The 16,398-nt window shown below is 44.9% G+C and overlaps 1 protein-coding gene across 1 annotated transcript in view; it reads right to left on the bottom strand.

Moving 5' to 3' along the window:
- The window catches only part of DZIP1L (DAZ interacting zinc finger protein 1 like), a 37,654-nt gene extending 27,135 nt beyond the window's left edge, over positions 1 to 10,519 (bottom strand). Inside the window, exons 1-5 of the mRNA XM_068979720.1 lie at positions 10,019 to 10,519; positions 7,914 to 7,998; positions 4,490 to 4,611; positions 3,709 to 3,870; positions 389 to 517 (exon numbers count right to left, since the gene is read on the bottom strand). Of these exons, the coding sequence (XP_068835821.1) occupies positions 389 to 517; positions 3,709 to 3,870; positions 4,490 to 4,611; positions 7,914 to 7,998; positions 10,019 to 10,519 (999 nt within the window). The remainder of the gene's footprint in view (positions 1 to 388; positions 518 to 3,708; positions 3,871 to 4,489; positions 4,612 to 7,913; positions 7,999 to 10,018) is intronic.
- Positions 10,520 to 16,398: the final 5,879 nt, after the last annotated feature.

Here is a 16,398-nt window from a genome sequence, read left to right as displayed (position 1 = left end):
CCATCTTAAAGGAAATCAGTCCTGGGTGTTCACTGGAAGGACTGATATTGAAGGTGAAACTCCAATACTTTGGCCACCTGATGCGAAGAGCTGACTCACTGGAAAAGACCCTGATGCTGGGAAAGACTGAGGGCAGGAGAAGGGGGCAACAAAGGATGAGATGGTTGGATGGTATCACCAACTCAATAGACATGAGTTTGAGCAAACTCTGGGAGATGAAGGACAGGGAAGCCTGGCATGCTGCAGTCCATGGGGTCGCAAAGAGTCAGACAGGACTAAGGGACTAAACAGCAACCACCCTAAAACCAGAGTGAAAACAAGAAACTCTGTTGCGAGACAGCACATTTCTCGCCTGGTTCAGGAAGAAAGGCATGGGACCTTGGCTCACCTGAATTTCCATCTTCTCCTTCAGAGCCCAGAGCTCCTGAGCCTGCCTGAGTCTCTCCTCGGGCTCCTCATCCCGCAGGGACCCCAGGTTGGACTTCATCATATTGTGGGACTGCAGTGCCTGCAGCTTCTGAAAAGGCCAAAGTGTAGTTTCATTCAGATGAAGATCTAATTGTGACATTGTCTTTTATACCCTGAGCGGTGTCAGAAGGGCATACTTACCCCAACCACAAGGCCCCAACTTGAACTTACTGGGTATCTGCATGCCTGCAAATATTCCCAAAAGTCCATACTCCCCTTCACTAGGTTCTCCTGAAAGCTCAGCTCTTGCACAGGAGAAGAAAATCCCATGGAAGGACACAATTCAAGAGTGTCATTTCCATTGCACTGAAATTCTGCTATACTTCAAGCCCAAAACTTCTGACAGCTTTCCCATTTCCTCCTCGGTCTCAAATAGGCTAAAGAGAATCAGACTCTCAGAGCCATGAGGAGGGTCTCTGGCATTCCAGACCACTCCCTGAGGACTCCTGCCCCTCTTGCAATAAAGAAAAAAATCTTGGCTGTCACCAAGAAGGCCTGGCTTTTCACAGCTTGGAGTCATGTCACCAATGCCTAGTGAGTGCTTCCTGAGCTAACAGTTCCTGAGCTAATGTGAAGGAAAAGGTAAGGAAAAGTGGACCAAAGAGAAGATACCTTTCCACCTCCTCCCCATAGTTATATTTTTAAATATATCACTACTGTAGTGACAAAAGCAATTACCTCCTTCTCTGTTACTATATAAGCCTCATAGACCCTATCACAGCCTTAGAGAACTGTTAAGCCCCTGAGTTTAACTTCACATTCTTACTATCTTTAACTCTTCGGCTAAAGCAATATTGGGTCCAAATGTTAACCATTTCTCATACAAAATATAGTAGTCCGTTCTCAGTTATGTCTGACTATTTTGAGACCCTGTGGATTGTGGCCCACCAGGCTCCTCTGTTCATGGGATTTCCCAGGCAAGAATACTGGAGTGGTTTGCCATTTCCAGATCCAGGGGATCTTCTTCAACCAGGGATCCAACCTATGTCTCCTGTGTCTCCTGCATCACCAGGTGGATTCTTCACCACTGGCACCACCTGAGAAAACCATTTCTAAACCCCCTGAATATTTTTGTAGCGTCAAATGCTCTATCAGATGTATGCACAACTTCAGCCTCCAATGTGTCACTTCCGTCTTCACGCTGCTGCTTATGACACGCCAGAGAGCGGCTTTCTCGGTGTTACCAAGAAAACCACGCTGGTGCCTTCCTTTCAACTGGGGCCTCCTTTGGCGACTGGACTTAAAGTAAGTAAAGTCGCTCAGTCGTGCCTGACTCTTTGCGACCCCATGGACTGTAGTCCACCAGGCTCCTCTGTCCATGGGATTTTCCAGGCAATAGTACTGGAGTGGATTGCCATTTCCTTCTCCAGGGGATCTTCTCAACCCAGGGATCAAACCCAGGTCTCCCACATTGTAGACAGACGCTTAACCGTCTGAGCCACCAATTACTCTAACTGGACTTAACCTACATCTAATCTAAAGTTCTCTCTTTAGTGAGATGATTTAGCTGAATACATTCTGAAAATACTTCTCCTCAAACCTTTTCCCTGATATAGCTCCCCCAGTGACTCAGCGGTAAAGAATCTGCCTGCTATGCAGGAGACTCAGGAGAAGCGCTTGATCTCTGGGTCAGGAAGATCCCTTTGAGAAGGAAATGGCAACCCACTCCAGTATTCTTGCCTGGGAAATTCCATGACAGAGGAGCCTGGCAGGCTACAGTCCATGGGATCCCAGAGTCAGACATGACTGAGTGACTAAAATACAACATTCTGAAAATATTTTTCAAAATGTTTCCCTCACACAGGTTTATATGGGAAGATACAGTCCAGGGATAATTTTGATAAGTTTTTTGTGAATAAATTTGATAATATATCCAGTAGAGGAGCAGAGCTTTGAAGTTTAAGGAGCTGGGTTCAAATCCCAGCTCTACCTCTTAAAACAGCTGTTTGACTTTGGGCAAATGTGGCCTCAATGTCTTTGCTTGAAAAGGGGGAATGATAATAGCTTTTTTTTTTTTTTTTAAAGGCATTTTATTTTTTACCTTTTGTACTCACTGAGCAGCATGTGAGATACCCAATCAGGGATCAAACATGCACCCTGTACAGTGGAAACCTTAACCACTTGACCACCAGGGAATTCCTTTAAAAAATAAATTAGGGAGGATTTCCCTGGTGGTCCAGTGGATAAGAATCCACTGCCAATGCAGGGGACACGAGTTCAGTCCCTGGTCCAGGAAGATTCCACATGTCGAGGAGCAACAAAGCCCCTGCATCACAACTACTGAGCCTGTGTGCCCAAGCTCCTGAAGCTCGCGTGCCCTAGAGCACGTGCTCCACAACAAGAGAGACCTCCACGATGACAAGCCTGCGCACGGTAACGAAGAGTAGCCCCTGCTCGCCGCAACTAGAGAAAGCCCACACGCAGCAATGAAGACTCAGCACAGCCAAAAATAAATAAAATTTTTAAAAGCAAACTTAGGGACTTCCCTGGTAGTTCAGTGGTTAAGAATCCACCTGGCAATGCAGGGGACACAGATTCAATCCCTGGTTGGGGAACTAAGATCTCCTAGGCTACAGAGCAACGAGGCCTGCATGCTGCAACTAGAGAATCTGTACCACAATAAAAGATCTCTCCGTGCTGCAACTAAGATCTGATACAGCCAAATAAATAAATCTTTTTTTAAAAAAAGAAATTAACAAACTAACAACATGCCTACCTTTAGAATATTAGAGTTGTTTGGTTGTTAAGAGAATTAAAAGCTAGTGTATATAAAGAACTTTGTACAGGGGTTAGAAATGTTTCAATAAATATTAGTTACTATGTGACTCCACAGGCCCCAACAGAGTGCCTACTTGTAACCACCACTCAGCAAATACTTGTTAGAAGAAAAATGTATCCATTTACATTTTGCCTCATTTCTTGTCCAGTGAAGCCCTTTGCAAAAATAAGCATAACATCTCTGGAGCTCTTACTATAATATATGCCAGATAATGTTAGGTATTGTTGATGTGCTAATTTAACCCTTTCAGAAACCTATCTTACAGAAAGGAAACTGAAGCAAAGGAAGATTAAGTAACACGCCCAAGATCACACAGCCAGTATGTGATGGAGCATGGGTTCAATACCAGCCACTGCCCTCTTGTGTCTGGACTCATAGAACTAGTACAAAGAAATAAATTTTGTGAACAAACAAGCAGATTTTCAGCTAAAGAACTCTGAGAAGTCTTTTAGGTTGGGTACCTCCTCTAAGGTAGAGTTCTGGTTGGCAACACTTTTAAATTCATCCCAAAATAATTTTTTGAGCTTGTCTATTTCCCCATATAGCTTCGCCCGCTCTTTTTCTTTCCATTCATCAAATTCTTTCTTAGCTTCTGCTTCCCTTTGGCGAATGATCTCTGCTTCCTACAAAGAAAAGCAAGAACAAGAGAATCATTAATTCCACACTATGACAAATATTTACCAAGAAACTGCCAGGGCCCCTTTTCCATGTAAGTCACTATGGAGACCCCAGTCCCCAGTGTTTGGACTGGGAATGGAATTAGTCTTATCTGAACTGTAAAGGATGGAGATCACGTCTCTTTTCTCTTTATATTCTTCATGATGCCTGGCAAGGAGTGATGAATGAATAAATGACGGAAGGCGTGACGCAAGTGTATGTATTTTCATTCTACAAATATTTACTGAATGCCTCCTCTGAGCTGCCGTCTGGAGTTTACCCAGTCTTTCTCCTCCAAAGCTAACAGTATGTTGTAGGAAGTTAAAATTCAGGTTCAAATGCCCGCAGAGGGTGCAAACAAAGGAAGCTGCAGCTCTCTTTCGGCCATACAGTTCTAGCCAAATAACCGAATTTTCCTTCCCAGACTACCTGAAATCACTTGGCACATCCGGGAAGACACCATCCTAGCCCTGACTCTCAGCTCTGGGAAACAGCCAGAATGTCGACTCTGTGGGATCTGAGCACATTACGGGTCTCCTGGCCAGTCCATCACCAAATCCCCTGCCATTTCTCCTCCACGCCCACCTGGAGCTGCCGCTGCCTCTCCGCCTCCCTCTGGGCTTCCAGCTCCCCTTGGGTCCACTTCAGTTTGGCCCGTAGCTCTTCTAACACCTCCTCCACTGGCTGCTCCTGCTTCCTCTGCTTTCCTGTGGGGACCACGCAAAGCGAGAGTGACCAGCGTAAGTCAGAGTCGGTGGTGTGTACAGTGCCTTGCGTGCAGTAGCACCTCAGTCTGAGACCAGCTTTACACTGTACACTGCACACCGACCCTGGGCAGATTATGTAACCTCCCTGACCCTCTGTTTCTCCAAAGTGGAAAATGGAAGCAATAACCGCACCTAACCCAGAGGGTCAGGAGGAGAAGGACAGAGGATAAGAAGGTTGGATGGCATCACCAACTCAATGGATACGAGTTTGAGCAAGCTCTGGGAGTTGGTGATGGACAGGGAAGCCTGGCGTGCTTCAGTCCGTGGGGTTGCAAAGAATCGGACATGACTGAACAACTGAACTGAACTGAACTGAACCCAGAGGGTCATTGTGAGGATGAAACGTGATAATGCAAAGTGCCCAGCATAGCCACCTGGCAGGACAGCCCAATACACTGTCATTTAAAATAACTATTTTTTAAATATGTATTTATTTTTGTTTATTTATTTGGCTATACCAGATCTTTGGTTGCAGTACGTGGGATCTAGTTCCCTGATCAGGAATCGAATCTGGGCCCCTTCTATTGGGAGCTCAGAGTCTTAACCGCTGGACCACCAGGGAAGTCCCTAAAATAACTACTTTGACAGTACTTACGAATGGGAAATATGAATATAAAACCAGTAGAGTAACAGAATCAGGATATGTACACAGTGATTATTAATACAAAGAGGGGAATTTAAAGTAATGATAAGAATTGTAGTTTTTAAGTTCATTCTTTTCAGTAATGTAGTACAGTTCAAATGTGTAGTTTTAAATTTCAAATTAAAAAAAGGCACTGTGCACTATGAAGAAAACTTGAATTATAGAAGAATATTCTAACTAAACCACATACTGATAAACTATGAGTTAAAGGTTAATGAAAAAGACACCAATTGTACTTCAACATTTGTTACTTTTCAAAGTACATTTAGGGATTATTAGATGGTACTTTTATCAAAACTTCAAGCTTTTTTTTTTTAAGATATATGGCTTTTCTCAAATGGGGCTTTTTAGAAACAAGCAACTTTTAGATGCAGTGAAAATTAATTTGGATTAATAAAGTGATTTGAGGGACTTCCCTGGAAATCCAGTGGTTAAGATTCAGGGCTTTCACTGCCAGGGGCACAGGTTCGAACCCTGGTCAGGGAACTAAGATTAGGCATGTCATGTGGCACCGCCAAAAATATAAAATAACAAAATAAAAATAAAGTGATTTGAGGTGAGTCTGGAATGGGAGAACTGCAGTATCTGAGAAGTCAGCTGCCTGATGTAAATTACTGAACACTAATGTAGCCAAAGTTGTCTTAATTGTTGTTGTTTTAGGTGCTAAGTCACGTCCAACTCTTTTGGGACCCCACGGACTGTAGCCTGCCAGGCTCCTCTGTCCATGGGATTTCCTTCAGAACGTATTTTTCCTCTCCATATTTTCCCAGCACTGTTCATTAAGGAAGACATAAGGAACATGCACAAGGATTTATGCACAAGAGTGTTGCCACCATGTGATTTATAATTGGGGAATGTTTTAGTTATCCAAATAAATTAATAAATAATTCAGTGGTGAAGTAAATTATGATCAGCACATGATGACATACTATTCAGCCATTAGAAACCATGTTTTCAAAGATGATTTAATGATTTAAATTGAAAATAAGCAGTATCAAAACTGCATCTTATATGATAATATTCATACACAAAAAATAATGACCACAGACACACCAACGTATTAGCTGCAGATGATATCGTCCATGGTTTTTATTTTCTCTTTTCTACCTTTCTGCACTTCAATTTTCTACATCAAAGGCATGTATTTTCTAATTTCTTACTGTGGTAAATATACCTAACATAAAATTTACCATCTTAGCCATTTTTAAATGTACAGTTCGGTAGGATTAAATACATTCATAATGTTGTTCAATCATCACCACCACCCATCTTCAGGACATTCTTCATCTTGTAAAACAGAATCTCTGTCCTTACTAAACACTAACTTGCCATCCCCTCTTCCTCCAGCCCTTAGCAACCTCCATTCTACTTTCTGTTTCTATGCATTTGGCTATTCTATGTACCTCATATAAGTGAAATCATATGGTATTTGCCCTTTTTTAACTGACAGTTCACTTAGCAAAATAACCTATTGTAGCAAATTGCAGAATGACCATTCTTTTTAAGGTTGAAAAACATTTCTTTGTATTTCTCTCTCTCTCTCTCTCTCTCTCTCTATATATATATATATACACACACACATATACCACATTTTGCTTATTCATTCATCTGTCAGTGGACATTTGAGTTGCTTCTCCACCTTTAGTTACTGTGAATAATGCTCCTATGAAAATGAGTATACAACTATCTCTTCAAAAACATATATCATTTTCCAGAAATAAGTGTTTAATAAATAGAAAATCTGTTTTTCTTTAGTTGCCTCCAATGTAGAACCAAGAAGAATCAGATATATAAGAAATGCATAGTAACTAGGTGACAAGTGCTATTTTAAAACTCTGTTCTTTCAAAAGGAAATTAAAATAAAGGGAAAAATGTTTTATTCAATGAGATTTTATATTTAATTTATATTACATTTTATCATAACATATTTGCATTAACACCTATTTCTTATTGAACCTCAAAAAAATCTCTTAAAGGGGAAAACATATAGCCTTGCTACTTGTTTTAGAACTTGAAACAGTAAAATTACAGTGATTAAATCATAATGAATTCATGTACATTAAAAAGTCAAAGAACTGGTCTGACTGCTCCTTAGGCCCTATTAGGCTTATTCATAGTCAGCACCAGATTCACAGAAGGCTGGGCGTAAGGGCCCATCCAAGTCACTGTGTCTAACTGCCCCATTCACAGTCAAGGACACTTGAGACTCAGAGGGAAACCACCCTAACCACGGTCACATAACAAAAGGGGACGAAGTGAAGACTAGAACCTACCTGTCTGACACCCAGCCCATTTCCTCTAAACATGGGGTCAGAGGTGTTCCTAAGCACCTATGGGATCCCTCCATGTGGATGGTGGGATCACTGGCTCCTCGACTGGATGATGAGGTTCTGAGCTTTGTACACGTCCTCCACCTGCTGAGCTGGCTGGGAGTCAGACAGGCAGCGTCCAGTCTTTTTCTGTCCCTTATATCATGTGACCACGGTCAGTGTTTCCTCTCTGAGCCTCAGTGTTCTTGACTGTGCATGGGACAGACTGAGTGACTCTGAAGGGCCCTTACCTCCCAGCCTTCTAGAGACGCCCAGGCCCTTCCACTCACCGCCTTCCACCATGCCTGCGTGCCTGCGCTGGATGTGGCCCCGGAGAAAGGTGGCGTTCATGAAGGTCTTGTCACACAGGTGGCACTACACAGAAGAAAGCAGTGGGAAGTACAGGGTCAGCTCACCTGAGTCATCCTGGGATGATTCTCCCTCCATCAACATTCCCAGTCCTTGGGAACCCTGGGCTGCTTCACAAATGAAGAGCTTGATTTACAAAGTAAGGAAGCGATGTGAATCATATATATATACATATATAAAACAGATATATATATGTTGCTGTTGTTTAGTTGCTAACTCATGCCCAACTCTTTTGCAACCCTATGAGCTGTTGCCCCCCAGGTTCCTCTGTCCATGGGATTTTCCAGACAAGAATATAGTAGTGGGCTGCCACTTCCTTCTCCAGGAAATCTTCCCAACCCAGGGGTCGAACCTGCATCTCCTGCATTGCTGGCGGATACTTTACCACTGAGCCATTATATACACATATATATTTTTTATACAGCCCCTTCAAAATATTAATTTTCTGAGCTTTAAAACACTACCAGCAGTAGGGAGCTATGAACAAAAACTAGGCATTTGATGATACTAAGGAATTTTTGTGGGTTTTTCAGGGCATGATGATGGTATTATGCTTACGTTTAAAAGTAGGAGTCCTTGCTTTTCAGTGATACAAAGTGAAATATTTACAGATAGAGTCATATGACTGATACACTTCAAAATAATCCAGGGGTAGGGGGGAAGTGTGTATGGGAACGTATGCAACAACATTGGCCATGAGTTGAAAACTACTGGGCTAGGTAGTATGCAAATGAAGGTTCGTTATACTATTCTCTCTACTTTTGTATACATTTGATATTTTCCATAATTTTCCCCTCCTCCCCCCCTTCCCTGCGTCCCCTTTCCCACCCCAAGCAGCACATTCACAAACCAGGCACCAAACACGGCCCTCTGCCATGCCAGCTCTGAATCTGGGAAAATGAAATACTGGCATTGCAGCGGCCCAACTTGCTCCCACACAGACAGACTCTTTCTAAGAATGGAATCCACACTGACAAAGAACTGCCAGAAGCTGCAGAGAGAGAAACTAGATTCTGGTGCCATTATCTGAGTCCACCATAATCCTGGATTTTTCAGTTCAATTAACCAATAAATTCCTTATTGGCCTAAGCCAGGTTAAACTGCTGCTTTGTAATTTACTACTGGAAAAGGTCTGACCCTTTTATCATAATTAACATTGCATTAATTGCATCCATTACCATTCTAGTCACTAACATCATATCTTAGTGATTCCTTCTGTCCAGTCGACCTTACACTATGAATTTCTGAGAAATCTGAACCAGCATGATTGGTGCCTTCATCCTCAGAGCCTGCCAGAGGATCTAGCCACCAACAGTTCATTAAAGGGCAACTGATCCCAATCTACACTTTTCATGGAAAGAGACGCAAATGCTCAAATGCTACTTTGGGTGATGAGCTGTCACTTGGTTGACTAATGGAGTCACTTTTCCAGAACGGGCTTGTCTGCACCAGTTCCTTGTCGCACACTGATTTCACACATACCCTCACACATCTCTTATACATGTTTATCACATCACACCTCTACACACACACAAAGCCTTCACACATACACACTTAGGCTCTACACACACACACACCCTTCATACATCCACACATGCAACAGAAGTATGTCTTTACATGCGCATTTTACACAAGCGTGTTATATACCACACACTCTACACACACACATGCACACACCATTCACAGACATAACCTCCAAGCAATCATACACACACCTTAGGCATGTTTACCCACCATCTGTTAACTCACACACACCCTGCATATGTTCACACATGCACAATGAGACATAACGCATAAGACATCTATACTCTGAACTCATACACACCTGCCACACAACTCCACACGCATTGTAGACCTAACCAGACTGCAGAGGGCTCTCTGGTGATGAACGGCATCTCTAAAACCTGGTCCCAGCCCCAGTGAGAATGGCCACAGCTGCCTCGGGGCCGAGACGGCAGTGCCACAGAGGTGGCCACTGGCTGGGCGCACAGCCCTCCCAGGGTCCCCGCCCCACAGCAGTGCTCACGGTGTGGTAGCTGTGGGCGCCCGTCTGCAGGAGCAGCTGCTGCAGGGCACTGATCATCTTGCGCCGCCGCCGGCTCTCCTCCCGCACGCCCTTGAGCTCGTCGGCCTGGCGGCCCAGCTCCTGCTGGCCACGCTCCTGCTGGCCCAGGCTGGCCTGCAGCCGCACCTCCAGCTGGGCCACGCTGGTGCTCAGGCAGTCCTGGCAGTGCAGCAGGTACTCGATGCTGAGCTGCGCCAGCCGCAGCACCTTGAGCAGCACTGGGTCCACGGGCTGCCCACAGCGGCCGCACACCTCCCGGTCCAGGTTGCAGAAAGTGACACCAGCGATGTTCTCCTGCAGGGTAGCCACGTCCAGCTCCCGTGCCACACGGTCCACATCCAGGGCACTGATGCGCCTCCAGTCCACACTCTCACGGCGAGGCTGGAACTTGAAGGTGGGGAGAGTGTAGGCCCCAAAGAGGGGGCTACTGAGGCCCTGGGCAGTGAGGGTAGGAGACTGCATGGGTGGGGGAAGCCCTGGGCTGGCCACCGGGGAAGGGTGCCACCAAGGCCACGGCCACAGGCACAGGAGCTGAGAGAGGGCCTGGAAAATGAGAAGAGAACTGAAGTTAGGCCTGCTGCACATGGCTGCGTGTACCATACTGGACAGCAGGAGCCTTAGTGTGCAGTGTGTGCTGACATGGCCAAAGCAAGGGTGTGGGCTTTATAACATACAAATGTGGGTTCAGATCCTCAGCCTTGAGCAAGATCCTTTGTATTACTAAGCCTCCATGTGTATTGGGAATCATGGTGCCTCCTCTCCAGGCCTGTGGTTAGGAATGAGGCAGGAAAAACACCCAGCCCAGTGCCTGACACATAGCAGGTCCTCAGTGTACCACCCACCCACTCCCCCACCATGCCCAAGTGCACTGCAAGAGAGCCTGCCAGAGGGCTGGGTCAGGAAGGAGCTGTCAAATGTATATGGAAGTCTTTCTGCAACCCTATACTGATCTCAGGATAAAGTCCAGTAACTTTGCCTTGGAAGGCAGAGCCACTTAACAGTGGACATTAAATGGTTCTACTTCGGTAACTGCAAAATTTAATGGACGGGATGGACTAGTTTCCAGTTTCCCCAGCTGTAAGGTGGACCCCATGTTTTCTTTAGTGGGATGTGAGTGAAATGATGTCCAGCTCTGCCACGGGGTGGCGCTCAAGACAGCAGCTGGGCCTCTGCACAGAGATCTTGTTCAGTCCACGATGGTCTCTTTTCCAATCCTTATGGTTTAGAAAACAGCTCCAGTTTGTTGTTAAAAGACTCAGATTCTACTTGCCACTCTCTTGTTAGACAAAGAAATTCTTCTCTTTGTAACTTTACAATAGCAACTGGAATTTAAAATGAACATTCCACTACTAAGAATTATAATTTATTCCACAGATAAACTCATACAGGTGTGCAAAGGTGCTTGTGCAAAAACTGTCATTGTACTATTACTTGTAATAGTAAAGTATAGGAAAATTACCAGAAAGTACAAAGTAAGGTATCTCTATACAATGAAATACTATGCAGCTATTGATAAGAAGGCAGCTTTTTATGTACTGATAGAGAATAATGACTATATATACACACAGATATATGTATTTCTGTTTAAATAATATAGTAACATGACATTTAATAATAATTTGTAAAAATAAAGGAGATCTGTATATCTCACATATGTATGGGGACACACACACACACACATATATATATATATATATTGGAGCTTTCCAGATAGTTTAGTGGTAAAGAATCCACCTGCAGTGCAGGAGACATGGGTTCAATCCCTGGGTAAGGAGGATCTACTGGAGAAAGAAATGGCGACCCCCTCCAGTATTCTTGCCTGGAAAATTCCATGGACAGAGGAGCTTGGTGGGCTACAGTTCATGCGGTTGCAAAGAGTCAGACACAACTGAACACACACACACACATACACACACATACACACAGGCTCCAAAGCTTGTGGACTTTGAACTGCCCTACATCAATTCTTGAGGCTATCTGTCCTACAATTTTGCTTTGATCAGATCATCACTGCTTATCCATCAAATTCATCCACTCATTCATCCCCCGTTTAGAGCATGCCTACCTTGGCCAGGCCTGGTGCCAGGCACTGGGGCCACGGAGATGCATTAACCACACAGCTCCCCCCCATTCCCCACCCCAGCAGCTTAGCACAGCTCCTTGCTGCCACAGTAGCCAGTGCAAACCCTTAGCCTGGTCTTGAAGCTGCCACTGCATGCCACTGACCCACCTTTTCCATTTCAGCCCCCATGCTTCCCTTTCTCACACTCCTCCTCAACACAAGCTCCAAGAAAAAAAAAAAAAACATCCAACCACAAGCATACCGACCATGGCCATGAGGAGACTAGCACATTTCTCTTAATAAGGCACACTGTTTTTTTAAAAAAAGAAGGCAGGTGACATGACACTCACCATGCTCAGCTGCTGGCTGCAACCTTGTCACCAGAGCCTCAGAGACAATTGCCACAACAAGCTGTACCTTGGAGCAACAGCAGGTTACCAGGCGTGCTATGGGCAAGGGTAACAGGACTCCTGCTTCCTGTCCTCCCACAGACCACAAGCTCACTTGAGAACTTGCTGTTTAACTATTTAAACTTTGGCCTCAGATGTCTGCCCACAGCCCCTCTCTAATAATAAGGCCAAGAATGTTCCGTCAGCCACTTTCTTGGCTTGCCTCCCACCTCTTTGAATGCCTCTCCCTTGAACAGTTACTATCTTTTTGCCCTTCCTTTAAGGCAGGGTATGCAGTCCCCCTGTGACAGTCTGCTGTTCACCCCCCACCTGTCACTCTGGGCACATGCTCCCTGGGGATGAGTTCACACATACCTTTAGCTTCAGCTACCATAAGCCTCAGCCACTCCTGAATCTGTTTTTCACAGGCCTGTCTCTTGATATCTTTAGATTGACCTTCCAATATTGATTATTCTGGCTTTCCTAATAGCTCTGTTGGTAAAGAATCTGCCTGCAATGCAGGAGACCCCGGTTTGATTCCTGGGTTGGGAAGATCCACTGGAGAAGGGATAGGCTACCCACTCTAGTATTCTTGGGCTTCCCTTGTGGCTCAACTGGTAAAGAATCTGCCTGCAATGCAGGAGACCTGGGTTCAATCCCTGGGTTGGGAAGATCCCTGGAGAAGGGAAAGGCTACCCACTCTAGTATTCTGGCCTGGAGAATTCCATGGACTTTAAAGTCCATGGGATTGCAGAGTCGGACACAACTGAGAGACTTTAAAAAAAATTGATTATACTAGAAATAGCAACAGAGAAGGCAATGGCAACCCACTTCAGTACCCTTGCCTGGAAAATGCCATGGATGGAGGAGCCTGGTAGGCTGCGGTCCATGGGGTTGCTAGGTGTCGGACACAACAGAGTGTCTTCCCTTTCACTTTTCACTTTCATGCATTGGAGAAGGAAATGGCAACCCACTCCAGTGTTCTTGCCTGGAGAATCCCAAGGATGGCAGAGCCTGGAGGGCTGCCGTCTATGGGGTCGCACAGAGTTGGACACGACTGAAGTGACTTAGCAGCAGCAGTAGCAGCAGCAGAAATAGCAAATCTAAATTCCATCAGGACCAGGAAGGTAATGTTAAATGTAGGAAACATGCCAGGCATAAGAAAAGCCATAAGTTTGATGATAAGTGGCAACTAATTCCCTAACTTGGTGTCCAAGATGTAACTGGGCAGGGACTTCCCTGGTAGTCCAGGGGCTAAGACTCCATGCTCCCAATGCAGGGGGCCCAGGTTCAAACCCTGGCCAGGGAAGTAGATTCCACATGCCGCAACAAAGATTGAAGATCCTATGTGCTACCACTAAAACTCAGTGTAGCCAAATAAATATTTTAAAAGATACAACTGGGCTGTGGTTCTCAAGTGTGGTTGTTGGCTGGCAGCATCAGCATCAACCGGAAACTCATTAGAAATGCAGATCTTCAGACTAACTGACTGAGAACCACTGCAGGGAGTGTTGGCATAGGGAGCGTTAGGGACTGGCAAAATGGGGAGTGCATACCCTGTTTACAAGGGTCAGGGTGGTTACAATGTAACCACCACTGAGCTTCAGCCATACGGGAAGGGATGTTCTGTGTTCCTTGTGGGCTAATTCCAAATTGATTAAGAAGATATTCAAGTAGGTATGGGCACTATGGGGAAGTAGGAAGACCCCAGCTCACCTCCTCCCACAGACACACCAAAATTACAACTATTTACAGGAATAACTATCTACAGGAATGACCTGAACCCTAGCAGAAAAGATTTTCCACAACTAAAGATATAAAGAAGAAACCACAAGCCAGGTAAAGGGACTGGGGGCACTGGGTTAGTGAACCACAAACAAGAGGATAATGACAATTGCAGAGGTTCTCCCCAAGGAAGAAGGGGTCTGAGCCCCACCTCATGGCTCCCAGCCCAGGGGTCATGCGCCATGAAGATGAGTTCCCAGAACATCTGCCTCTGAAGGCCAGCGGGGCTTGCATACTTGCATATGGGAGAGCTGCCACTAGCCCTGGGCCCCACAGCCAGCTGTTCCAGGACTCAACCCTGATCACCAGAGGGCTGGCAGCCACCATGTGAGGCAGGGCCACCCATGCCTACCAGCACACTCACAGCAGCTAGCCCAGCCACACAGAAAGACCCACTCAGCCCACATAGCTGGCACCCCTAGAGCATATAGCTCTGGTGACCAGGGGGGAGTTTGGTGCTAGGCTCCATGGATGTGTCCTATGTAATGCCACTTCTCCAAGATCTGGAAACAAAACCTGACCTACCTAATACAAGAAATAAACAGAGAGTTAGACAAAATGAGGAAGACTCATTTCAAAACTCATTTGAAATGAGTTTTAAATGAAGGAACTAGATCCCCAAAAGAATCAAGTGGAGATATTCAATCTACTCAATGAAGAATTCAAGGTCATGATCATAAGGATGCTCCACAAACTCAGGAAAAGAATGCATGAACACATTGAGAAGTTTAACAACGAGTTATAAAATATAACGGAGAACCAAACAGATCTGAAGAATACAACTGAAATAAAATATATACTAGAACAGGGGTCCCCAACTCCCCAGATTGTGGACCACTACTGATTCACAGTGCATTAGGAACCAGACTGCACGGCAGGTGAGCGGCAGGCGATCTAACGAAACTTCATCCACTGTTCCCCATCACTCACATTACTGCCTGAACCATTCCCCTGACCCAGTCAATGGAAAACTGCCTTCCATGAAACGAGTTCCTGGTGCTGTAAAGGGTGGGGACTGCTACTCTAGAAGGAATCAACAGTAGGTTAGATAATACAGATGAATGGATTAGTGAACTGGAAGACAGAATAGTGGAAATCACCCAGGGTGAAAAGAAGAATGAATTTCTAACAGTGAGTGCAGGGCTTCCCTGGTGGCTCAGTGGTAAAGAATCTGCCTGCCAATACAAGAGATGTGGGTTCAATCCCTGGTCCGAGAAGATCCCACATGCCAAGGAACAACTAAGCCCATGTGCCACAAGTATCAAGCCTGTGCTCTAGAGACCAGGAAACACAACTACTGAGGTCTGCCCACCCTAAGAGCCAGCGCTCAGCCACAAGTGAAGCCACTGCAATGAGAAGTCCGTACACCACAACTAGAGAGCAGTGCCTTCTCTCCGAAACGAGAGAAAAGGCCGTGCAGCAACAAAGACCCAGCACAGCCCAAAAATAATAAATTTTTTTTTAATTTTTAAGTGAGGGAAGTTTAAGAGATCTCTGGGACAAAATCAAATATACTAACATTCACATTATAAAGATTCAAGAAGAAGAGAGAGAAAAGGGAGGAGAATTTATTTGAAGAAATAAAAGTTGAAAACTTCCCTAGCCTGGGAAAGAAAGCAGACATCCAAGTCCTGGAAGCACAGAGAGTCCTAAACAAGATGAATCCAAAGAGTTCCATACCAAGACACATTAAACTTAAAAATGAAAAACGTTCAAGATAACAAGAGAATCTTGAAAGTGGCAAGAGGTAAGCAACTAGTTAGGTACAGGGAACTCACATAAAACTATGAGCTGACTTTTCAATAAAATTTTTCAGGCCAGAAGGGAGTGGCATGACATGAAAAGATGCTCAGAATCACTCATCATCAGGGAAATGCAAACTAAAACTACGGTGAGATATGACCTCACACCTGTGAGAATCACTATCATCAAAAAGACAAGAAATAACAAGTGCTGGGATCGTAAACTAGTACAACCCCATGGAAAACAGTATGGAGGAGGGTCCTCAAAAAATTAAAAATAGAACTACCATTCAGTTCAGTTCAATTCAGTCACTCAATCGTGTCCAACTCTTTGTGACCCCATGAATCGCAGCATGCCAGGCC

The sequence above is a fragment of the Capricornis sumatraensis genome, chromosome 1, assembly GCF_032405125.1.
Source record: "Capricornis sumatraensis isolate serow.1 chromosome 1, serow.2, whole genome shotgun sequence".
Taxonomy (NCBI): Eukaryota; Metazoa; Chordata; class Mammalia; order Artiodactyla; family Bovidae; genus Capricornis; species Capricornis sumatraensis.
The sequence above is the reverse complement of the archived record's forward strand: the minus strand, read 5'-3'. Positions and strand labels throughout refer to the sequence as shown.